At 31.5% G+C, this 27,292-nt stretch overlaps 3 protein-coding genes and 1 long non-coding RNA gene across 4 annotated transcripts; 2 read left to right on the forward strand and 2 right to left on the reverse strand.

Moving 5' to 3' along the window:
- LOC104752144 lies at positions 1,818 to 3,889 on the reverse strand. Its single transcript, XR_002035989.1, has 2 exons — positions 3,761 to 3,889; positions 1,818 to 3,459 (listed from the first exon to the last, which is right to left on the reverse strand). It is a non-coding gene; the product is annotated as an uncharacterized LOC104752144 (long non-coding RNA).
- On the reverse strand, positions 9,914 to 12,533 carry LOC104752145 (ribonuclease H2 subunit A-like). Its single transcript, XM_019237997.1, has 9 exons — positions 12,410 to 12,533; positions 12,102 to 12,200; positions 11,938 to 12,009; positions 11,218 to 11,341; positions 11,043 to 11,128; positions 10,794 to 10,933; positions 10,617 to 10,704; positions 10,423 to 10,543; positions 9,914 to 10,288 (listed from the first exon to the last, which is right to left on the reverse strand). Exons 2-9 carry the CDS (start codon positions 12,184 to 12,186, stop codon positions 10,114 to 10,116), a joined length of 891 nt encoding a protein of 296 aa, XP_019093542.1. The 5' UTR covers positions 12,187 to 12,200; positions 12,410 to 12,533; the 3' UTR covers positions 9,914 to 10,113.
- On the forward strand, positions 16,504 to 18,667 carry LOC104752146 (stromal cell-derived factor 2-like protein). Its single transcript, XM_010474212.2, has 6 exons — positions 16,504 to 16,902; positions 17,022 to 17,162; positions 17,483 to 17,623; positions 17,989 to 18,038; positions 18,134 to 18,263; positions 18,405 to 18,667. Exons 1-6 carry the CDS (start codon positions 16,795 to 16,797, stop codon positions 18,489 to 18,491), a joined length of 657 nt encoding a protein of 218 aa, XP_010472514.1. The 5' UTR covers positions 16,504 to 16,794; the 3' UTR covers positions 18,492 to 18,667.
- On the forward strand, positions 23,375 to 25,564 carry LOC104753986. Its single transcript, XM_019237840.1, has 4 exons — positions 23,375 to 23,572; positions 23,883 to 23,945; positions 24,019 to 24,747; positions 25,520 to 25,564. The coding sequence occupies exons 1-4, from the start codon at positions 23,375 to 23,377 to the stop codon at positions 25,562 to 25,564; spliced, it is 1,035 nt and encodes a 344-aa protein (XP_019093385.1).

Raw genomic sequence — 27,292 nt, forward strand, 5'->3', positions numbered from 1 at the left:
TCTACTTGGCCCTTTAATAATTTTTAAACATTTTTTTGACTTTTCATAGAGGATTTTCTCATTTTCTTTCTTTTCTCCCATATTTTTCATGCTTTGGAAGATCATATCGGAAAGTTAATCTCTCTCATACAATAGTAATAGTAGCTACCAAATCTTCCTTTTTGCATCTTGCGTTGTAAGATTCTTCATATTTTTCATACACAACGCTACAAAAAAAAACTCAATTTTGCTCAATTGTTTCTATCATTTATTTATATGAATGATTTTCATTAACTCGAGTACATTTCCATATGAAGAAAAAAGGCAAAAATATTGGCCAAAAATCCTGAATGACTTATTAAAAATAGAGAAAAATCTTCATGTGTAATCCTCAAATTCAATCCGATTTATAGTCATATTTAAAAGAATGCATGTAGCCGTTGTTTATTGAATTTGAAAGTATGTTTTGCTGAAACTCTCTTTGTTAGAAAAAGGTTTCCATAATTCGCCTACAAACTTTCTTCCTTCCTAAAGTATCCAATCTAACCGATATTTTATAACATATTGATTTTGGCCACCTTTATCTAAACTAAAATGAAGATAGATCGTAGATCAAATACTTTCACATAAAAAAAAAAAATACATAACTCAATTAATTCTTAAATTTCATTGCCAAAAATGCTATAAATGGTCAACAACAAAAAAAAAATCACTGTCTTATAATGAACGAGTAGCCAAGATATAAGAATAACAAATAGTCATATTTTTCTCCTAATTCAACTAGAAAAATATAAGCAAACTTCGAGTAATTGAATTTTTTTTGTTTGCTGAGTTTTTTCTCGCTATTAGGTACATGTAAACAAATTCTCATGATAAAAGTAGATACTTGAAATCTGATACATTTACGCATGCACCATTCACAATCGAAATTTGAATATAGGGAGAAAAAAGAACTAAGGTAAATCTTATTCTCACTTGTGGTAACAAGATTATAAAGAAGAGGGAGAAAAAAATATCAGTTCTACCAGTCGCCACACTTGATGTTATGTGCTAACAAGAACTAATGATTCGTTGAAAATGAATGGATCGGACAGGGGAGTTTATATATGGCTAAGATATAAGTACTCATTTTAACGAACTTAAATAACAAATCCAAGAAACTTTGTGATATGTGTCATGATTTGGACCCACGATTAATGCCAAATTTGTTTTGTTCTTACGCAAGTTCATACTATAACAAAATATGTACTGAAAACGAAGGGTAACAAGGTAGTTTCACAACCGCTTATTTCATTGTTTTATGGCTAATGGCTAGATACATATGGGGCTGCATGCCCGATTTGTTTGTATTTTGTGGATCACTAGCTCGTCCAAACTAGCTACCAAAGCATGCCCGATTTGTTTGTATTTTGTGGATCACTAGGTCGTCCAAACTAGCTACCAAAACCCGACCATGCCATGAATTTCGTAGGACATCATTAATCAGTCCAACTCTATTAAACCGTGTATATATATAGTTGATTGTGAGTATACCGTAATCAGAGTGAAATGATTTGCCAAATTCAGCTAAATAAGCCATCATTTGCACCGAAAAGGTTTAAATATTGCATTACGTAGATTTTTTTTGACCAAATGTTTAGGTGTTTCTACTTCAAAAAGAATCTAAAGATTAACTTCAATTACCTAGCTTTTGTCCCGATAAAAAAAACCTAAAAATGTTGTTCGAGTGTATCTATATGTATTCTGCCAAAATACGGATCAATCCATATGATATAATTAGAGAAAGTTAATTAAGCTAAGAAGAATTTTATATGGAGCTTCGAAAATGTCTTGAACTAGATAAAATAAATTAATATATAAATTGTGTTGTTGATTAAACTCAACATGTCAAGAAAATATCCGACTGTTGAGTACATGGATCTTAAAATTGTAGAACTGTATACAGCTACATAAAAGAAAACTAATTGACTCTCGGAATGAATATATTGGGTGAAAATGGAAGACTTGTAAGAAAAATAAGTTTTGTTGATGAAACTTGGTGATAAAGAAGAATGCTTTAGTCTTTTTCTTTCAACGAATTGTATTTCTAAAAATGGTTTAATTTCTCAATGAACTAGGTCTCGGCTCTTAATTTTCTTATTTTTTTCACGTTTGCGTTAGCATATGATCAAACAGAAACACAAAGTCCACTGTCTTCTAAATTTCACAATCGATTCACAAATATCAATACTGACTTCAATTAAAGCTAGAGATGATGTGAGAAAGATGCAATCATCACCAAACTGCAAAGAGATACATATATTTATTCCTGCAAGATATATACACACACACACATATTTGACCACATAATCATCGTGATTTCAGTCCAACGACTCACTTACCCAAGAAAAATGAAAGGTGCAAACAGTAGGACAACAAATTAATTGTAGTGTTGATATTTTCTCGACAAACACCAAAAGAATTCAACAGCATTTAACAGTACAAAAGCGGAAAGACATGACACATCAACATGTGGCACCAATACAACAAATTCATACATTATGGGTTGTATTAGTTTGCATACAAAATGCGTGTTTTTTTTTTTGAAGCAGTTGCATAGGAACATGTTCTCAAATTAATCTAACAAACCAAACCCTTAAAAAGAATATTCTCACACTATTCATGTTCACAAATGTAACATGGAATCAAATATTATATATATATAAATGTTAAGTACAACTAATGATATACTACCATTTAACTTTTTTTGTCAAATAATAAGCTAATCATGTACCTCATGGAATAAAAATGTACGAGCAAACCATTTAAATAACAAGAAGAACAACGACTCATTCTTATAATGCAAATATCATGACAGTACTCTTGCAACACGCAAAATTAGATGATATGATCGCGTGAATCAAATGACATATATATAGATATATAAAAGTATATATACAAAGGGAACTACTAGGGATTAAAACGCCTCGAGAGAGACAGAGAGGAAAAAGAAACGATATAATTAATATATACATGAATCGAGAAAAAATTAAGGACCATCCTATTAAAAAACTAGGTTACCATGCTAATCTAACTAAACCACGCGTTAACTCATAGATTAAGCTTTTTCGATAATACCCATCTCTTAAAATATAATGAATGTTTAAAGGCTAAAGGTCTAATCGAGCATGCAAGCAGATCGAACCAACATCTATACACAAGAACAAACCATCGTTTAGATCGTCTCTTTTTACCTTAATTTGGAGATGAACAAGAAAGAGAAAGAGAGATTGTATATGTGAGAGAGATTGAGACAAAGAGAACAAAGACAGGCCAAAGAGATCAACACCGGAATCTGACAGAAAGAGCAGTGAGCACGCAAGAGAAGCAAATGCAATGATATGCAAATTGCCTTTGAGTGCTCACTCTCTTCTGTCAGTTTCTTTGCGTTTCTTTTGTCCCAACCTTATTCACTCACACAATCCATCCAACTTCAGAGATCTACAAGATGAAACAAGGAACAAGAGTGAGACATCTGGTGTCAGATCTGAGTTTTATAACAAGAGAAGCAAAGAACCAAGAGAGATAAAGATTATACATATATGATAAGAAAAGAGAGATTCCAGTTAAGATAACCCTTTGGAAGATCAAATCTAGGGTTTTTTTATAATGTCTAAATCGAGGAAAAAAACATAACCAAAAAAAGCAAAAAAAGAAAAGAAAAAGAAAGAGAGTAAAGAAACAAAGATCTGATGAGAAGATAAGAGAAAACCTTATCTTTCTCTCTTTCAAAGAGTCTTACCTTTCTTTATGGCTTTTGTCGCTTTCTTTATCTCTCTTACATGGCAAAGGGAACAGATGTCTGGCAAGGCATTGAATTGAACAGAACATTTGAATTTATAGAGACCTAAAAATGGCAACCCACAAGACTCCAATGAACTTGAGATTTGAGAGTGAAGGTATGTATATAAGATTAGGGACGAGTTTGCCTTTTTCCCGTTTTTTTTTGGCCAACAATATTACCTCTAATATGACTATTTAATATTTATTAATGGTCATTTACTTCCTCCTTGCCCTTAATTTGATTATTAGTAGTATTATTTTCCTTTTAATGTCTCCTATTTCCTTTGTTGGCGGAAGACCAGCACCAACAAGCCCTAAAAAATGGAAATTATAGAAGGTAAATTAAACAAAGTGTACGAGTTGATAATAGTTACTAAATGAGAAGTTTGTTTCAACTATTGAACCTTTCCCTTCAAAATACTAGCACCCCTCGTTTCTAATTAATCCAAGTTTAGAAAAGAAATTGGTTTAATCTTTTTAATTTTTTATGCATGCATGCATGCATTCTTATGAATTGTAAACTTAGAAAAAAATAATAGATGCATATACAGTGCCGATCCGGTATAATCGGATGCCCTATGTACAATCCAGTTTGGAGACTTTAGAACAAATTTTTTTTTACCTCTTATACTAAAGAAAAAAAAATTGGACCTAATTTTAATAGATTCAGACCAAAAGTTAAATTTTTTGAACCAAATTCATACTAAAATCTGAATTTTGGGACAAAATTTCTTTATTTTCTATAAAATTGAGCATTTTTTCTAGAGACTTAATCAAATAAAACTTAAAAAAGGCTTTAATTATTAAAGAAAAAAAATGAAAAAATTTGGGACCCCAATCCTTTGCTTAGGTTGCTTCCCCTCTCGACCGGCACTGTGCATATATAAACCAATTAAATTATGTTTTTTTTTCTTTTGTCAAGAACCAAAAAAAACAAGACTTTTTTTTTGGTCAACAAACAGACAAAAATTTATGCTATATACTTAACAAAATGTCGACCAGATACCATTTACCTGACTTTCTATTAATGTTCATATATCAAATATTGGTTTCTATTAATGTTTTGGGGACAAGTTTCCCTTTTTGTTATTGTTTTGCCAACAAATTTTCTTATAATAGTCTCAAATAATGATTAACAAAAAGTGTCATTTTGAAAAATTTGTACGTATCTTTTATAAATAGATTTACACTTAAAAGCTTTGTCTTCTAATTAATAAAATTATATAAAAGGAGATTCAGTTTTCAAATTTACATTCGAAATATAAAACAACACTATTTGTAAAACAGAATAAAACCTTAAAATTATACTATTTGTGGAATGGAGGAGTAAATATATATTAGTTTCCAATTACTGTATAATTGATTATATTATTTCTTTGTTTTTTTAATTATTTCCTTTGTTGGTAGAAGAGTAACAATAAGAAGCTCTCAAAAGTAAAATTGTAAAATTATGTGCTTTCTTAATATTCTTTTACTGAAGAATAATTATGTATAACACTTTAAAATAATGAATTCATGTAAGTACCACATTCACATTATCGTTTGATAGGTAACATTGCATAATAAAATAAAGAAATAAGTGAAAACTTGCAGAATGAAAAATCTCACAATGAAATTACAGAAAAAAGATATAATTGCTTGGATATATTTTTTGCAATGGCAAAATGTAGTATTACATAACCAATATATAATAAATTTTAAGTAATATTTAGTGATAAAAATATAGGAGTAAAAGATATTTCTATTTAAGAAAAATAGTAATGGAGTCAACAAAATATTTGTCAATTATATTTGGATGAATTTGAACCACTTAATCTTTTTATAAAATGGAGACTATATTTAGAATTTTGAGTTAATGGCTTAGTATATTGTTTGTACTCCACCACATAAGAATATGCTATCTATTATGAAAAACACCATTCATCGTCCCTGGTTAAAATTAAAAAATTTATATCTAACAAAATACTGATCACTTTATTCCATTGCTATTTACCTAATTAGAAATCCAATAATTACCATTTTTCCTTCAACTGGTTTTTCATTTTCTGCCACTAAATTGATTCTTTCTTTGTAGCAATAAAAATTTATATTGCTATTGTTATCGACCTTTATACTTGTTTTCTTCACAAAGTAAAGAAAACAATTTGAAGTAAAAGAAATATTTTCTTTTGCTTTGATATTGTATGATTGATCTATAACCATCGCAAGATATTACATTGTATCGGTTTTTATTTTTAAAATTTTAATTAACATTTAGTTGGCCAAAACTAATATATATTCAGCCATATATACTATATCTTTCAAAAAAATGCAACAATGAAATACTCCCTCTGTTTTTCAAAAAGTGTTATTTTGATACAATTAACACAAATTAAGAAAAAAATATAACTATACATGTTTGCCCTTATTTAATAAGTGATTAATGGTTTAAATTTAATCAAATGAACTTTGGGTTGAGGATAAATTAAAAAAGTTAATATATTGGAATTGTAAAGAAGAAAAAATATCTAGAATGAAATTCTTTATAAAAGAGAGGAATTACATATAATTATCTATATTAAAAAAGTTCAATGTTTTCATATTATTTTGGATTAATTTTTACATAATCTAAACTTAGTTATTATGCCAAGGAGAATGATTGCGGCTACAGCATCTTCTTCCAAACGTTGGCAACATGCATGCCAACATCTTGTCTCTATAATTGCATGCAAATTAAGCATTTGCTTCTCAATTACTAAATATATTTATAATCTAGGTGAACTAAAGACATATAGAACATCGAATATTATCTTTGCAGAATATTGAAATTTTTAGTTACACATTTTGCAATCGTGGTCGCATAAACTTCTATCGACTCAATCTAGATCAAATATATATAAGTAAAAAAATGTGTGGTGTTTTGTTTTTTTTTCAGTCCGACCAAGGTGTGGTGTATGTCTGATAACTTGACAGAAGTGATGTTGTCACTTTCAACTTGCACTGTGAAGTGATGATATGCTAATTTGGGCTTCAATTTCAAATCTTTAGATGATTAGTATTCTGGTTATTGTATAGTTAGTTCGAAGAACCATTATTTTCGCCGGTTATTATAGTTTCATGACTCTTAGTTGGGTCAGTCGGATGTATTGTCCGTTTTAGGTTTAAGATCCCAACAGTGAAAGCCGGAGAGACCAAGCTTTTCTGATGATGCATCTCTTGGTGTTGAAGCTATTGAGACAAGCTCTACACGTCGATCATGAGGATCTTTTAGTTGGGATTTGATCTGTTTTCAGTATTGGTTAGGTCTTCTCTGTGTAAGTATTTGTTTTCGTGTCATTAGGTCAATTTAGGTGATTTAAGAGATGATTTCACTTCGAATCGTGGTGTGTTATCTATCTCATTGTGGTTAAAAAATGCAATGGTTTTCGATTAGGTAGCGTTGGATCTGCTAGTGTTCCAGAATTGTACTTGATCAATCATTGTATTTGTTTTGATCCAAGTGTATAGAGGTGAATGTAATGTGCCTTTGATTTGGTTGTAACAATTAGGTTAATAAAAAATTGATGTTGAGTCAAAAAAATATAAGTAAAAAAATGTTAAAGAAAACTATAAAAGGAATAGCCGAATAGGTAACGAATAGATTCAATGGAATATGTCTCGAATACACCAAAAGAATACCAAAGAAAACAAAGATAAAGTAGTGAAGCTTTATCGAAAAAAAGAGAATAAGAAAAAATTGTTGGCATGCATTGGATGGAGGCATATTAAAGTGACGTGGTGTCACAATAAACCAGAGTCGCATGAAACAGTCTGACCGTTGATTTGAGACATTCATTCCCTACCGTTGGATCTGTCACTTTTACAAGTCACCTTTCCTTGTTTTCTCAGACTTTTCATAGTGGCCAATGGACTTTTTAAATTAAAAACAGAGATCAAACAAAATTACTGTAGTACAATTAACTGGATATGATGAAACCGTGCATTAAATGGGTAACGATTGAATAATTATTATTATTTTTTTTTTGTCAAACAAGACTTGTATTTCATCATTCAATCAAACTCCTCAAGGGTAAGGTTTACAAAGTTTTCAAGCATAAAAGATTACAGTTAACTTCAAAAGGCATATATTATAATCAGTTGGATAAGCCAAAGAGAATTGGAGATCGCAACAAACAAGCTACAAGCTACAAGTAACGTCATGGTGTGTCATAAACACTTTCACAATCAAGTCAAGGGGTTTTGAAATAGTCACGATCAAAGATGATTCATATGACGCTGAAAAGTTGGGGCATGTTTGAGTACACTCGGTATTCAGATGGAGCAGGGATGAGAGATTGAAGGAGTTTCGGTAATCGTTGCTCCTTGGAGACAAGATCATAATGTCGTTCTTCTTTAAAACCATCTCCAACTCATCTCCATTTCTATCTGCAAACTCCATTTTAGAAAAAAACTTCTCCAACCCCACTCTATTTCCATCTGCAAAATGGAAATATCTATATTTGTCTCTATATTTTGAGACTTTTAATTTATTTCTCCATTTTGGAGTTGAATTTTTTTATTTGCAAATCAATCCCTTAAATTTATATAGATTTATAATTTATATCCAAATATAGTTAATTATTATTATTTTATACTTAAACTTATATATAATAATTTTTAAATTCTATATTTAACATATATTACATAGAAAATAGACAATACAAACAAAAGTACAAAATAGCATTACTACTGTTGGACATAATTTTATCATCATAAATAAATAAATATAATTTATTTAGTCAACGCATATTTTGCTGGATAAATTCAGCGTAAATAAGAGTTTATCTTATAAAAGGAAAATCTTCCTGATTAGTTCAAGGAACCGAGAATCTCGTGACTGACTCTGTCAAGCGACCAAGAATCTCGTGACTAACTCTGTCACGAGACCGAGAATCTCGCGACTAACTTCATCAATGGACCGAAAGTCACGCGACTAGATCTGTTAAGGGACCAAGAGTCTAACGACCGACTTTACTAATGGGCTAAGAGTCACGTGACCGACCCTATCATAGATAGAGTCGGCAAGCCTAAGACAAATTCTAAGGGATTAGGGCAAATGAGTCTCTATATAAAGAGAGCGGCCTCCATGAGAGACGGAGGAAGAAAAAAAGCAAGAGACCTAAAACACAAGACACACGACTCAACTCTAGAACGCAGCTAGGGTTTATACATTGATCGCTGTCTTGAATTCTTGTATTTGAGCTCGAGACTTTGATCAATAAAAACAACTATTCAACATATGTTTCTTGTTTCCGTAGTCTTTAAATAAATCGTTTATTTTTGTCCAAACAACTACCAATAAAATTTAAAATACATAATATGACTTAAACTAAAGATTAAAAATAACTTAATACAACAAACACTAATAATTAATGAATGTTGTGTAATGTAATGTTATTCAATAATAAATTTTAAATATAAATAACATGCTATTTTTTTTTTTTTGCTAAAAAAAATAATTGGGTCAAGTTTGTAATTTTAATAAATAAAAAATCATTATATAAATTAATAATAAGATATAAGATGAATATTTTTAGAATATTCTCTTTTGGAGTTAAATATGGAAAAATAGGTCGGGGTAAAACCATCTCCAAAATAGAATTACTGCAAAATTGCAAAATAGAATTAAAAATGAAGAAATGAATCGGAGATGCCCTAACAATATTTGAAAGAATTGGGATGCATTATCACAAAGTGCTGGGTTGCTTCAGGATTAATCTTGCAACGAGAAATAATCGAAAAATTTATCCACCAAGTTTTGAGAAAAATAATGCCGTATCCAATCTAAAACTATCTCTACTGTTCTATAAAGGAATTTTCTACCTACAGTGAACGAGGAAATCAGTTTTCAAATTGGACTTAGCAAGGGAAGACGAAATTCAAACCTGGGCCTTATAACAGATGGGCTTTTCTTAGCCTTTTTCATTGTAGGTTGGTATGAATTGTAAATTGGATTGTAAGGGGGAGGAGTAGAGAGTTCTTGGATGGTCCGCTGTCTCCTTGGAGCATCTGGTCAATTTGGTTATCCCGCAACCAACTGGTTTTCATTAAAAAAAAAAGCAATTACACATGAGGAGGCAGTCCAGCTAGCTGATTAGTAAAACATGCCAGAGTATTAATCGGCTTGACGATTCCCCTATTACCCCTACAAACAATTACAGAGGTTCAGAAAATGGACAAAAAGCTAAGAAAAATAACGAAACAACAATCACCAAGTGAATGAAACTAAGACACACTAGAGACAAAAAATAAGCTAAGATATCTTCTGGAAGCTGATTCAGACTTGTACTGGGATTAAAACTGAGTGAGTTGTTGGATTTTGCGAGTTTGGAAAAATTTGCAGCGCCCTTTTCCACTCGACTCGATTTCTTCGCTCCTACTCTCGCATGTTTTGAACCCAAAACTGCTTAGTTTCGCTTGTCGTTTGCTGCTACTTCCATTACCACTCTCTTCAGTTTCATCTGCTTCCCTGCTCAAGTGCACAAAACATTACATTCAGATTCTTACAACAGATTGAGATAAATGAAGTGTTTTAACAGATCTCCAAATGCTTGATCATAGCTAATAGAACATAGAAACAAACAGACAAAAAAAAAAACTAACCATGCAACTTCAACCTCTCCCTTCAAAAGTGCGGTGCAAGTTCCCCAACTGAAGCGGACCAGCGATGGGAATCCAAACACAGAATGTTTGTGTTGCACTAACCATGCCTTTGTCTCAGGATCTGAATTGCATTACAAACATATCAGAGTGTAAGTATTGCTTAAAACATAAATGATTTGAGGAAAGAATTGTACCTCCAGGATATCCAGAACCAAAGTTTCTGTTTATGTCTTCTCCGATTTCCTCTACCAACCATTCTCTCAACGCTCTGTCTCTTGTCACCTGAGTAAGTAGTAGAAATTTAGTGACGTTTAGCAAGTGGAAAGCTTCGAGAGATAGATATTGACTAGCGAGAAGCCATAACATATCACCTTAGCCACAATACTTGCCCCACTAACAATAGGGAATAGACTGTCAGCTTTCTTTGAAACGACAAACTTGATTGAAGCAAACCTCTCCGACAATTTTATTCTGTATTTCTCGGGATCTCCCACAGTATCCAGATATGCCTGCAAAGGTAGTCAAGGGTTATAAAGCTTGAGGATATGCATATATGGTAAATAACTTGATCACTCAAAAGATGATGCATCTGTTTCCATCAAAAGCTAATCACCAATCACCTGTTAGAAAAAACCCCATGTCCAGTACCCTTTTGATAAGCCCCATCGCAGAGTTATGTGAAATCTCGTTTAAATTAGTCTTATTTCTGTAGAAAAACAAACCAAAGCTATAAGATATAAGAACCATATGAGCCTCTCAATCTATTAGCTTCAAAAACATTAAACTAGTACTAACTTTGCGAGCATCTTAGCTGAGAGTTCCCTGGGATCAATGACATCAACAGCCCATCCAAGAGAATTGTCAAGCTTTAAGTTTTCATACAATTCTTCTCTTTTCTCCTCTTTTAGAGTCTTTGAATCTGCAAGCATATCGGCCAAAGGCTTGAGGAGAACAAAACGAGGCAAGAGACTGTAAATGTGATGAAAAGTTTCATGCTTTACTTATCCCCTCCCAAATTGGAACGTCACAGCACATGGTTATACTCAAAATATACAAGCATTGTGCAGCAAAAACCTTAAGGGAAACAAAAAGTGCCAAGAGATTATAAATGTGATCAAAAGTGTCATGCTTTTTTACTTAAGATCTCGTCGCAGAACCATAAGATTACACTAACAACTGAAGGGTTAAACAATATAGAAACACAAATGTAATCCAATAGCAGAAGAAGAACCTACTCCATGCAATCTCAAACCTCAAAACATACATCTCAATTATTCAACACAAAGGCATAACAGCAAAGAACATTTATAAATGTGAGCAAAAGTCTCATGCTTTATGACACCCTCCCAAATTGGAACGTCGCAGTAATATATGCTAATACTAACAACTGGTTGCTTTTAAGAATTCCAAAACGTTCCACTAGCAGAAGAAGAATCTACTAATTGCATCATAAACCCAAAAAAGCACATCTCAATTCTTCAACACAAAGGAATACAATGTGAGTGTTATTTTCACCTGCAAAATGGAGAGAAGCGAGAGAAGACTGGTAGGAAACAGGACAATACATACATCCATACACCATGGGACCTATTTCGTCAACACAAATTAATCAGATTATTCTTCTCTCACTCACTACAAAGTTTAACAAGATAGATAGATAAGAGAAGATAGAAACTAACCTAGAACAGGACCCCTTCCGGCTTCGTCAATCCCAATGAGACAAGGCTGAGAAGCCCATTCTGGTGTCAAACAATCCGATCCCATTCCTTTTTAAAATCCTTTCAAGAAACATATGTAAATTGGAGTTTAGCCGCAGTTCTGGGCAGATTTCAAAACTAAAAAAAGCATTGAACTTTATGACAGACTAGTCCAGAAAAATTCCAACTTTACATGAAATAGTAAATCGCTTGTGCAGGTTTGGGTTACAAGGGATATTGAACGACACAAGCAATGTTGTGTGAGATGATAGTGGGAAGGGGAAACTCACCAGAAATCAAGAGACCTAAGGAAATCGGCGAAGATATTAGCGGCGAATAGAGAGAGTGTCGACGGTCGCTTCACGGTTCTCTAAATTACACTGCTTGCCGTTTCGTCGTAGCAATGTTGGTAAGAATTGCCTACGTGCTACAATTTAATACTGTAATTTTCAATCAAAAAGAAAACAAAAATTTGGGTGCACAAACCAAATAAAAATAATAAATATATATTCATAAAATTTCACTAATTCAAAAAGAAAAAAAAAATCAGAAAAATTCTTTTTTTTTTTTTTAGCAAAAATGAATTATATTAATGAATGATAATAATCGTTATACAACTGATTTGAAAGCTAATCAGGGGGTGAAAAACACTGAGTAAAAAAACATCAAAATTACAACCAAATTTTGCTAAATTATTAGCAGAGTTGTTACAATTTCTTGGAGTAAAAACAAAATTTGCAGCCCTAAATTTTGATGACCAACTCTTTATATCCTGAACAATGTTGTCAATTGATACTTCTAAGTGTTTGCCATTCAACATTTTGGTTAATGTCTATTTTATGCTATACACAAATAAATTTTAAAAAACTCATAAAATACCCATACACAAAAAAAATATTATGCTATTTTATAATGAATTAATGTTACAGTCTTACTACGTAACTTACATATCCAATGTATGATATGTATTGGTGTGATAGATTTATCGTATATCGAGATCAAGTAGTGCTTATATGATAATGTTTAGATTTATTGGTACAACGGAAGAATGAATCTTCGTTTATAAGATAATAGAACAAATATATTAAGTGGTTGAAGGTTTAGATTGAAATTGAGTTGAAACTGAAAAGATTGGATTCTCCCATTTAAGTATGAAAGTCATGGATTACATTGACATATTATAGCAGAAAGCACAAAAAACATTATTAAAGACACACATTATTAAAACATAAAGTGACAACCAAACATTATTGAAACGAATAAATGAAAATAAAAACATATTTGACTTACAATTAATTTCCAAATAAGTTGTGGTTCAACTTCTGCAATAAGAATTTGCTATGATCATCTAGATGCTCTTTTTCACTTAGCTTCGTAAACATCTTCATATTGCTAGTCATAATCCTATTTTTCATCAATTAGTTTGCCTCTTCTTGCCTCATGGCTATTTTGTCTAATCCTTCTAACTCTTGCTCCTTCAACTGTTTAACTCCATTCCACTCTTTGTTGACCACTTCCAATAATGCACCTTTACCTTTCTTTTTTGCATTTTTTGTAGCCACATCCCTCCCCATTGAATGAGCATTAGTTCCTGTAGAGTTGGAATCACTAGCATCATTATCGTGGGCTCTTTCACTAGTTCGAGAGACAATGTTCCCTTTTACGGTAGGTGGATAGTCTTCCTCTGTTTTGTTTCGACGCTCCCTAAACCGGTTGATGATATACCTCTCTTCAATTTCATACTGTCTTTTGTCAGCTTTGATATCAAAAAGAAATTCTGATGGATCATGAAAATTTATTTAGTAAGATGAGAGTTGTGATATTGGTACATTAATGGAAAAATGAGTCCCCATTTATAAAATAATGGAACCAACATATCAAGTGGTTGGAGGCTTAAAAAAAATTGAGTGGTTGAAATCAAATGGATTAGATAAGAATTGGATTCTCTCTCCAAAAATCATGGATTACATAGACATAATTTTTTTTTTTTTTTTTGGTCAAAAACATTGACATAATTAAAGCAGAAAACAACAAACAAATATTATTAAAGTCAAATACACATTAATAAAGCAGAAAGCGACAAACAACATTATTAAAGACAAACATACATTATTAAAGCAGAAAGCGACAAAACAAACATTATTAAAGCGGGAAATAATGAAAATACAAACATACACTTGACTTGCAATTAATTTCCAAATAAGTCGATGCTTAACTTCTCCTACAACAGTTTGCTCCGATCATTGATATGCTCTTTTCACTTAGCTTCATAAACATCTTAATCTTTTTAGCCAATGTCCTAAAAAATCTCATTGAATTTACTAGTTCATTATGAAAAAAAATTGTAAAAAATGGGCCGATTTTTGTTTATAAAAATATGGGCCACAAGCTGTTGCTTCACCACCTTTCCCTAAGAGCCAGTTCTGTTCTTGTAACATCTTGATTTAAGGGACATGAGGAGAAGTTTAAAAGATTTGATTTGACCACCTGAATAACCAAAGTACACTTATCTTTTCGGTCAAATATCCTAAGAGAACTCCGCAGTTAAGCGTGCTTATGCTGGAGTAGTTTCAATATGGATGACCTTCAGAGAAATGATTTTTGGAACCGTGAGAGTGAGGATAAAACACACGGAAAGATCATATGGTGATTCGTAGAATCAGTAAACAACTCATTTAAACATCTCAGATATAGCAAACCCACCGTCATATAAGGATGAGCCCACGGGCCGATAATGGACATGGGGTCTACTAAGACAGATGGGCCCATGAGCCATAAATGGATATGGGCCCACTTATGGTGGTGGTTGGGCCAACTAAGGCTCTATGGTGTAATGCCCCGACCGCCACCTCTTAGTGGGCCCTATGTCAAATCCTTGTACATGGGTCCACCTTCCTTAATGGGCCTCACGTCCTCTCACTAGGCTCGTGAGTCCATCCATATCCGACAGTCGGTTTGCTATGTTCGAGAGATTTTAAAGACTTGTTATCGTCCCTACAAATCACCACATGATCTTTCCCTGTGTTTTGTCCTTACTCGCACAGTTCCGACAGTCACTTCATGGAAGGTCACCCATCTTAAGACTACTCCAGCTCAAGCACGCTTAACTCTGGAGTTCTCTCAGGACCCTTGACCGAAAAGATAAGTGCACTTTTGTGGCATAGGTGGCCAAATCAATTCTTTTAAACATCTCCGCAAGTCTCTGAAACCGGGGTGTCACATAAGGCGTCGACTTCAATCTTAAATATGAATCCTAGAACTTATCCCATTAAACCATGCCAAGCCAAAAAAATTTAAAATAACCCAAACACTAACTGATCATTGGTGTCGACCGACATCCTCCATGATGTTGATCGATACCCAAACCGATAACCCAATTTACGGACGTTGCATGAACAACGAACATATAATTTTCATCTGAAACATATAACTTATACATTAGTTTACTAGTTTTTATATATTAATAACTTACATACCTTTTAATACATAAGAGAAAACATTTTTAAAAGAATATATAAAACATACCTTACTTAATCTCCTATATATTAATAGAGAAGTATTCTAAAAAAAAATGCTGATGTGTCGTCGCTGGAGAGCTCGAGACACCAATGAATTTATTGTTCTCAATTTTATGGATATTTACCCATAATTGCTATTGAATGATTAAGGATTTTTTTTTTCAATTAATTAAAAAATCAATGACATTATTAGATCTAAAATATTTTCAAAACCAGAATTTATTCAGCTATTAAAAAAAACTGATTTCTATTCACATATTTAAAATTTCCAAAATAAAATTATCACAATAATCATTTATAGGTAATTGACTTATTTAATGTAATTGGTATAATATTTCACGGGTGAATCATATTTTTACACAAAAAAAAAAATCTTGCATAGATTGAATTAAAAACGGATTATATATTTAGTTGATACATAATAGTTTGATCTAAACATAATCTCACAGGTTATATATTTGGTTTTTACACAAACAAATTTTAGATCTTCGATAATAGTTTTACTTATAACACTAATTTTATCTGCATAGATTTATCACACATATAATGCGGGTTGTTACCTAATTTATATTTCTAATTCTTTGATCCTATGAATTTGATGAATGAAATGTTAAATGACAAGAATCATCTATTTAGGTTGATATCTTCAAATAAAGTAATTGAATACACCCATCAAATTCATAGGATTGGCTAAATTGAGGATTCAGAAAGAAAAAGGGAAAAAAAAAAAACACATAAAACTAGTTTGCCTCTTTTGCAACATGATGCCACCATTCATAACACGCCATCTCATCAAAACGACACGTGTTAAATTGTCATTCGCCATCTAAACGTACACCTCCGTGTCAACCAAAAAAAATAGAGAAGTTACTATTAGACGAAGACGACGACGACCCTCTCATAAGCCACGACGACGAGAAAATTACACAGATTTTTTTGTCTCCGGCGAGATCTCAATCTGATCCTTCACGGTGGCGTCGACGTCAGGGCAACAACAAGCTCTCTCGAGAAGAAAGCCATTATCATCATCTTCTTCATCTCTTCCTTCGCCATCAGCAGCAGCTTCGGCTGTTCGAGCTCCTCCGACGAGGAAACCGAGTAGTCCTCCTGAGTATCCGTTTTGGCAGCAGAACTGGTTTATCGGTTTGCTATTTTTCATGGCTTTAGGATTCTTCTGCCTCGCTATCTTCCTTTACCTAAGTCTCGATCCTGATTCTGGTTACACGTCTGCTTCTGCCGCTGCTTCTGGTAAAGAAGGTGTTGAGGTGTGTGTGTTTTAGATCCCTAATCTGTTTCGATTGTGGTAACTGCATTTGTTGATTTTGGCTTTAAATTCCAATCGTGTTTGATCGTACTCATAAAATTATGTTTTCGCTGTGAATAGATTACTTATGGAAGTGCGATCAAACTGATGCACGAGAAGACTAAATTTAGACTGCATTCTCACGATGTGCCGTATGGATCTGGAAGTGGTCAGCAATCAGTTACTGGGTTTCCTGGCGTTGTTGATTCCAACAGCTATTGGGTATAATTTGCTTCTTTCTTTGTATCTTTGTTGCTCGTGAGCAGACGATTCTGTTCCTATAGTATCATGTGTAATTTAGATTGAAGCAACTAAAAGATGTTAGAACAGAACATTCACTTGCAATGGGTATATTTGAAAGTATTGAAGTCACTTTCTCATCTAGAAAGATTAGCCAATGGATTGGATGGTTTTTTTCTGAACCAAAGAAACTGTTGCATATGATGTTCATCTCACACTTTAAATCCCATCTGTTTAGTTTGAAGCTATGGTGGAGTAATTGATTTGATGAATCATCTTGTTATGGATTATTTGTTTTACAGATTGTTAAACCAGTGCCTGGGACTACAGAAAAACAAGGTGATGCTGTCAAGACTGGGGCAACCATTAGATTGCAGCACATGAAGACCAGAAAATGGCTCCACAGTCACCTGCATGTATCCCCAATCTCAGGGAACTTAGAGGTTAGTATTGTCTTCCGTTTAAAGTTTTTGTACTCCCTGATCTCCTAAACTTGGTTGTAAAAGAACTATCTGTTGTTTTAAAACATTTAGACTCGAAACACAGCTACATTTAGGAAATCAATATTGAGAGCTAGTGCTATACTGATTTCAATTTGTAGTTGCAATTTCCTTCTTGCTAAGCTTAGATGTAAAAGAAGTATCTGGAGTTTTTAAAGCATTTAGACTCGAGACAGCTAGGTCTAGGAAATCGAGCTAGTAGTAAGAGGAAGTTTACTTGTTGTGTGTCGATGTCAATTGTGAAGGACTATACTGATTTCAATTGGTGGTTGCATTCTCGTTCTTGCTAACCCATTTTCATGGTGCAGGTTAGCTGTTTTGGAGATGATACAAATTCCGATACAGGGGATCACTGGAAGTAATAATCCTAAAAGCAACTTTATATTCTCAACTAATGTTTTGTCTAATCCACATCCACCGCTGAAACTCTCGCACTTAACCATCTGCTTGTAGGCTTATAATCGAAGGAAGCGGGAAGACATGGAAACAGGACCAAAGAGTCCGTCTTCAACACATAGACACTAGTGGCTACCTTCATAGCCATGACAAGAAGTACCAACGTATAGCCGGTGGTCAGCAAGAGGTAAACTAAATATCTTATCTAACCCCGTGATCTCTTCTGGTTTAGTCTTCAAAGATTATTGGCAATGTCTTTAAAACTCATGATTAGATAGAGATATTCAACAAGCTTTAACATATCTGATTCGGTTTTTCGGGTACACAGGTCTGCGGAATTCGGGAGAAGCGGGCGGATAACGTTTGGTTGGCAGCAGAAGGAGTCTACCTTCCTGTTAACGAGAGCAGCAAGTAAAGGTGAAGAGAGCAATAACTTCTCTCGAGGACTTGAATCTCATCTTTTTACTATCTAAACTCATAAACAAGAAAATAGAGATATATTTGCTAATTTTCGATTGAGAATACTTTTAGTCGCACGGATATATATTGTTTTGGTAAATATTTTGCACCCTGAGAGACACCATCTCACCATCCTGAAAGTCCAACAGAATCTGTTAAACATATAGTTGTCTTTCTAAGAAGTAAGAAGCCATCAGCATTACATTTGAGACCCAGTTGCTACGCAGCTGGTGGAATAGGATCTATATCCCTTGGATGATCAATAGCCAACGCTTTTTGCCACGTTAAAGACTTGTTCTCTACAATCTTTAACCTATCGCGAATCTAATTATTGCTACTAACTTTTCATAAAAAAAAAAGATACTAAATGATCCAAAGAAAGCTCAACTCGAATTATGGATTCACCATCTGTAAACCTTTCTACTGATAAAATTTGTCAAAGAGCCAATGTTTGAAACGCTAGGATAATAACGTTTCTTCTTCTCATCCTCACTTAGAACATCTGTTACTACAATTTTTACTACGAGTTTATTATGATAAAGCCATATATGTAAAGTGTTCAGTTTGAGGGATATTGTAGTATTCAATAGTGAGGCTGTAACTACGACAATCTTGGGAGTGAGAATTAGAAGGATTTTATCTCTTTTACTAGGCTAGGTTGGATTTGGATAAGGAGGATGGGGAGCCGAATCATCCTGGGAACGAAGAGTCTACAATGAAGCTTATCTCATATTGGCTGGTTTTTTTCCAGAGTTGTTTGAATCTTTTTCACATTCTTGTAAATCTTGCTTATTGATTTCTAAAGCCGATTGTTTTATATTGATGATCCTTGCCTCCTTGGACCAAACGTCTACTGTTGCTTGGATTCTTCAACTTTCGAATGAAACAACCAATATATAGGTCTATGATACAACCGTGTAGAGGTCTTTCCTCCCTTCATATGACATATCCTAATTTGGGTTATATCAAGCTTAAACAAAATTAAAGGAGCATCTGTACTGCTTTTGTTTGTTACAAGTTCAACAAATTTACTAAGCTCGACTCCTAAAGAAATATTTTACCTATTGTTAGAACTTACATTGTTTTATATTGGTTTGATGTTTCCAATTTTATACCATGTGACTTACCTAGAGGGGATCAACTCGTGACTATAAGACGAGTGGCTTAGGCTAGTGATTTCTATTGCACATTAAGGAAGGGTGCTATGCTTATGGTCTTCCCAAGAAGAAAAGTCTACGTCATTATTTGTGGCATAGGAGGTTTGCGTTCGTACAGTCTCTACCTTTTTTAAATAGAAAAATATTTACCGAAAAAAAATTATGTGTAATTGTGTATAGTCTATCTATTAAATAAATTATGGTGTTATTGGACTAATTTTAAGTTAACAATATAGGGGCGTTTGTCTATTTGGGCCTTTGTGCCACCAGAAATTTCAAATTGGGCATTTTTGTCCGTTTTTCTAGAATTAAGTTTTTTTCGTTTAGTGAAATGACGAGTAAACTCCTCATTCTTCTCAAAACTTTGTCATCACCCTCTCCTTCACCTCAACTCAATAAACATCTCTACCACCAATATCATCTCCGCTCATAAATCCAACAAATTCAATTGATTTTTTTTTTGAATAAAAGAATCTAAACCCTAAGGAGATAGTGTATAATGAGTCCAAGGAGTCTACTTTTAGACATTGATTGAATCAATTAAGAACTATTTTTATCTCAAATTTTTTACACAAACTCAAATTTTTGATGTTATTGTTTACAAAGTAAATCAAAACCTCCAATTCATCTTCAAATTTAAACCAAGTGTGAAAAATACAATGTTTGTGATTGACAATTCACCACCATCATAGTCGTCATTCATATGTAGAGATCTCACCACCGTAAAAAATAATCATTATCACCGAATCTCATCATTGATTCATCATCACTTTTTGATTTGAAGTATATTTTCGGAGGGAATCAAGATTCGTCATCTCCTTATTGAAGAAACTGAGAGAGAGAGAAAAAAAAAGAGAGAGAGAATTGCAGTATAAACGAGATATAAATAGAATAGAAGAAAGGCTGGGAAAAAACTATATTCTCTAAAGATTTTTTGGTGTGGGCAAAGTTACAAAAGATGATCTTCTTTCTGTATTAGCTCAAGAACTGAATTTTTTTGTCTGATGTTGGGTGAGGCGAGAGAGACGAGATGACGAAGCGAGAGAGAAACATGATTTGCTTTTTGTGAGCAGAGTAGTTTTGTCATTTCATTTTTTTTAAAAGCCTAAATCTATAATTATAGGCAAAAAATCCTAATTGAATAATAATCTTCAAAATAAATGTTTATCTCGTAATTAACTCTAGCAATATAACACATGTCTTACATTGTTTTTTTTTCTTCAAAGCTAAAGCTACTTTTTTTTTTGGGTGACAGCTAATTAAAACTACTTCATTTGTATAATTTTTTACTGAACTGTTTTATTGAATGAATGGTTGATACAAATATGTCTACATAAGCTGAAGATAACATAAATATGAATTAGTCCATACTCTCCATACACAACTAATTCTTCACCACTCAATTTTTACGTTATTTTTGTACAGCTCACCTATCCAAATACATTGTAATAACACTAAATGTTTCCTGTTAATTTATTTTGCTTTTATTGCTATTTAGGAATTAATTATACTTTCCTCTAAATATTATTTATTAATTTCAAATTCTTCCTTTTTAACCTCTTTTTCTATCTGTGAAATTATTAAACACAGATATCTAGTATTCATTTGTGGAAAAAATCTAGTATTCTATATATATATAAAATCTAGTATTATATATAATAAAGCACAGTGAGGATTGATAAAACCAGTTTAAAGAAGAGAGGCACACAAAAACATTAAGAAAAATATATACTTGAGAAGCTCTCTTTTTGTGATATGAGTAGTTTGATTTTGTAATACGAAGCCGAAACACATACTCAAGCATTGGTGGTGGAATAAGGGATCAGGTACAATAATATGAATAATTGAACTGTTCTTTTTTTTTTTTTTGTACAAAGTTTTAGTCTAATTTTCTTGTTGGTAAATTTTGTGTTTTTGCTAATTTGAAGATTTTCAATATATCTTTTGGGTAGTATGATTGATTTTTTCTGGGGATTCCATTTTTAATCATTTATTTGATGTGATATGAAGTGTGTTTTTCATGTTCCTAATGATTAAATTTTTTTTGGATATACTTGTCACTATATGGATGTCAAATGGTCTAATGACTATGGACTAGACCAGTCCAAATTATAATGGTTCTTTTATGGTCACACCCAAAATCGAAACAAATTATATAGGCTTAAAAACAAATTTAGTCGGTAACAATTGAGCGAAGTCATTTAGATATGGGCCGTCCAATAAACATTAAAAATTATNAAAAATTTTTTTTTTTTTTTTTTTTTTTTTTTTTTTTTTTTTTTTGGGAGATTTTTTTGCCCTGTATTTATTTTTCTCAAAAATGAGATTTTTTTCTTTACTTTTTTTCTTTCTTAAAAACAAAATAGTACAATAAATTTTTATAAGTTTATTTTTCTTCAAAACAAACAATTTCAACATGTAGATAATTAAAGTTTTCAAATGGTAAAAAACATGTAAAAATGTATCATTCGTAGTTAGAACCATAAACACAAACTATGATTTAAATTCTAATTATGACGTATTGAAGTTATGTATCAACTTAAAAGTATGAAATTTAGTTTGATTTTGGATCAAAATACTTAAAAAAATAAGTATAACTAGCGACGATCGAGTTATGTTTGAGAGTTTTGGACTTTGGTTATACTTAAAAATACCCGCCACACATGGATAACTAAATTTCATATTTGTTAAAAATAAGCTTACTTGTCTCGTCCCGTTACTCGTTATAAAGTAGCAAGCTAGCGACGAGTTATGTTTGAGTGTTTGGTTCACTCTTGTTTTACGCTAGCTTGAACTCTTAATTCAAATTATAACCTTATTACTAGTGTATCATACAAAGAGATAGAAGTTTTGTCCAAAAATAATATATATATATATTAATATATACATAGAATGATAGAAGTTTGAGTGAGTCCTTATTTATTTGTCTGGGCCATTAATTTGAGGTTGGATTTTTTATTAGTGTTTAGAAATACCTGAGATATGAAAGATGTTTTTCATTTTTTTTTTTTATGTTTTTCATTTTTTCCAATGATATGAAACGTATATATATATATATATATTTGTTAATATATATATATATATATATATATATATATATCAGATACTAACAACTAGTTTTGTACACATAGTTTTTATAATTGAAAAAAAAGCCATTATGAAATACCAAATATTCGTTAAAATTTTATTTACTTGTGCGAGATTACTTGCCTCGTCCCATTAATTACCCGCTAAAGTGGCCAACTAACAAGGTATTTACAAGTTACTTTTGAATTAATTGATTCGCTTGTTATACGTTTGAAGTCTAATTCAGGTTGTAAGTTGTAACATTATTATTAGTTTAATGTGTATGTAAAGTATGATTGGGTTCTTTTGAAGTTTTCTGGGCCATTCAAGTTTAGGTTGCATACTTGATTATAAAAAAACCTTAGATATATAATGGTATTTAGATTATTAGAACTCTAGTTTCTCTATTTATTTTCTTACTATTCTAATTAATCATATATCTATAAAGATTGTGTTATGTTGATATCTCAAGTTACTCTACCATTCGTATAGTATCTCTTATATACTATACAATCATTTTGATGTCAACTCTTTTTTTCTTTTCTTGTTATCTTCAATTGTAGGGTGAAAAAAATAATTTTTAGGCTATAAATCAAAGTTAAGCTCAAATTTCAACATGACGCCCAAGGAAAAGGATCAGGGGAAGCGGAAGAATGATTGCGAGGAAATGCATGAGAAAAAGAAAACAGAGCTAGAGTGGAAACTTAAGGACTGTGCGCAGCCACTCGGCGATGTGAGTAAGATAACTGGCGAGAGACAAAAGAAAAAAAATCATTTCAAGGCATTCAAGTTTCATGACAAAGATTATAAGCTGGTGAGTTTTGTTTTGCGTTTTGATTTATTAATTTAAAGTCTTTGACGACTTATTACAACATTATTCTATTTGGTTGCAAATTGAAATATAAAGATATTTTAAGCGAATTTATAATATATTATTATTTAATATAATTTCTAATGATATTAGTTCTCTAAATCAATATAGATAAATTGATTAAAAATTAGAAATATAGGTGTATTAGTAAAGAGTTATATGAGACAATTTTTTTTGTTTGTTTCGTTTGTGAAATTTTTTCAACTGTTTTCAACTGCATTACCATTTAGATTATATATTCTTTCCCCTATAGGAGGATTCAGTGCTATTGGTTTCAGAGGACCCAGACCGCAAGCCCTATATTGCCATCATAAAGGTTAGTAATATATATATGCTGATATGTTTTTCAGTTTTTATCTTGTTATTTAATAAAATTGTTTGTTGGACAGGATATTTATATACCAAACAAAGAAAAATATGTGAAGCTTGAGGTACAGTGGTTTTATCGTCCGGAAGATGTAGATACAAAATCTATGGGAAATTGGGAATCCAAAGGTACAAGAAGCATATTCTACAGTTTTCATCGCGATGAGGTATTTGCTGAATCTGTGGAACACAAGTGTATTGTGTATTTCGTGCCAGAGAATAAGCAAATTCCAAACCGTAAAGAGCATCCTGGCTTCATCGTGCAAGAGGTTTATGATATTGTCAAGAAAAAGCTAAGGAAGCTTAGTGATGATGACTTTGACGTGCATCAAAAGCAAGAAATTGATCATCTTGTGGCAGAGACAGTTTTAAGAGTTGGTGTTCTTCCTGACATTGGGGAGGAAAACCAAACTACTCAGACTTCAAGTTGTAAAGGATCTGTCCAGAAAAGGTATATCAGAAAAGCTGAGAGAACAAGTCCTAAAACCAGACTGAAATGTAAGTCGATCTTGGAGGATTTTAAATTGTTAACTGGTAATTTGGATCGCAACAAGACATTAGATGAGCTTTTGAAAGCAGTTAAGCACGAGTGTCATACAAAAAAGAAGAAACATGATGGTAAATCTGATTATTACTGGCCAGATGATGTTGTTCCGGTTGTTCGAGCTCTTGAGCAGGTTTTGTATGATTCTTTTGGAGAAGATATGTCAAAGTATAAAGAAAAGTTGGAGATTCTGACCGATGAACTCAAGGTTAGTTTTATTCAATATCTCCTCCATTTTTTTTAGTGTTCTATGTTTTACATACCTGTTTAATGATCCTACAAATCATCATGTGATCTTTCTCCGTGTTTATCTTCACTCGCACGATTCTGCCAATCACTTCCTGAAAGATCATCTATCCTGAAATTAGTCCAACATAAACACACTTAATTGTGGACTTGTCTCCAAACATTTGACAAAAAGATAGTGCATTTTGGTGATATAGGTGGCCAAATCAATTCTTATAAATTTTTCTACATGCACCTCCACATTTCCTAAAACTAGGTGTTATAATATATGCAAATATAATCGCAAGAGATATTGAAGATTATTAGAAATTAGTGTAGAGGTGTTCTCACTTAGTTGAGATTATCATTTTAAGTTAACTTTTATTTCATTTATTTATTTCACTTTTCAGTTAACTGTGTAATTCTTATTGTTTGTCTGTAGGAATCTCGAGTGCTAGCTTGGCGAATTTTAGATGGCGAATTAAAACTTGAACAAGTTATAAAGATGACGCATTATGAGCTAAAGGTAATCTCCTTCATTCACAAATTTCTTCACGGTTCTTCACAACACCCATTAATGTTTTATTAGTTTGTGGTCGACATTATCATGTTTATGTTGAACCAACAACACTGAGGCTGAATATGTTTACTAGCTCATAAACTGGTTCATTATTAGTCACATCTTAAGTGATATATTTTGACATCGTAAAGTGATTCTGATTAGCTTTCTTTTTTGCTTGTTTTGCCGGGACTAGCGTGGTTTCACTTTTGATGAAATAACGGCCGACCTTGATGAGTAAAAATTGAAGAAAAATGCTCCAGTCTACCTCCAAAAGTGTTGGGCACAAAGGTTTTCTCAAAGATTAAAGAAGAAACTAAACATCAAAAAATATATTTAATGATATCTTGCTCTCCTTTAAAAAAAAAAAATCTTAATTGCTAGAAAGTTTCTTTCCTAAATTTTGTTTTTTCAAGATCATGAATTTTATTTCATGACGTATTATGTAACTTAAGTTGAACTATGTTTAATATTTTCTAGTCATACATTAATTTTACTTGTGTGACATGTATTTAGTTGAACTATGAATCAAAAGTCCATCTGCCATTGTTTTTATTTTCCGATAATTTTTTGAAATAATTTGATTGTGTATCTAAATTTTTATAGGAAATTTGAAATATACACTAAATTTTTCAAGTATTTGAAATGTATCTATATTATTGCACAAAATAACCTTTTTACCCTTAATTAACAATTAAACATTTTAAAAACGAAAAATATATAAATAAATGAATTTCTTTAACAAATATTTTTTTTTATATTAAGGTACTCATAATTTTTTTTTTAAAAAAATAGATAATGAAGAATTAATTTGCAAAGGATAATATTAATAAATAACTAAATTTAAAAATAAGATTAACTAGAATTTATTGTTCTGGATTTAAGTTTAGTAAAGATTTTAGATTAGTATTAATTTAAATATATAAAAGTTTGTTTTAAATTAGTTACACACATATTTAAATTATATAATTACAAACTAATAAATTAAATAATTACGAATTTCAGCCATATAATTCAAATGATTTAAATTTGAGCTGTCTTTGTAAAATATTTATTTAATTTTATTTTAAATTAAGTACTTTAAATATATATATATATAATTCACTACATAATTTTCAAAAAATTCCTTTATTGAAACTTTAAAAATTATAATTATATTTCAATATACTGTTTATTTTAACCAAAATTTGAATATAAGTTAAATAGTTTCAATTTTTTTTTACTTATTTGTTTTTTAAAAACATTTAAATCTAAAAAACTCAACAGTTCAAAAAATTCGATAATAAAAAAAATCAATTGAGATAAAGATAAGTCAATCTTTTAATATAAGTCAGCAATGGAAACAATTAAATCGAGAGAAAAAGACTATAAGTCGACAGTTCAACAGGTCAACCATATTATAAGTCAACGTAAAATGAAATAAGTCTACTAAGACCAAACAAATCAATGAAAAAGTTATAAATCAACAAACAAAACAAATAAGTCAACAGTATCAAAAATCGACTATACAAAAAAAACAATCAAACAAAATATAAGTCGATAGTTTTAAATAAGTCGATAGAAAATAAAATAAGTCGACGAAAGTTAAATTTTAGTCAACAGTTCCAAATATCAACCTTATTAATATATCAAGGTAGATTTTAATAATTCTACTATGAATAAACAAATCTACAGAATACAAATTTAATAAGTCTACTATTAATATATCAAAGGATCGACCTTAGAATTCAATCAACATTGAATAAAATAAGTAAAAAAAAAGAGATAGAAATTATAGAATCTTAAAATACTTATTTTTGAATAAATTCAAATTTTAGATATTGATTATTTTAAATACAGATAATACATTTTCTTCATTATTTTTGATTAAATAATTAATTACGTAAAAATATTTTTATTATTTGTATTTGATTATTTAAATAATGTTTAATAAATAAAAATGTATTTTTGTCCATTTTCGTTTTAAAAA

This window comes from Camelina sativa, chromosome 16 (assembly GCF_000633955.1).
Source record: "Camelina sativa cultivar DH55 chromosome 16, Cs, whole genome shotgun sequence".
NCBI lineage: Eukaryota > Viridiplantae > Streptophyta > Magnoliopsida > Brassicales > Brassicaceae > Camelina > Camelina sativa.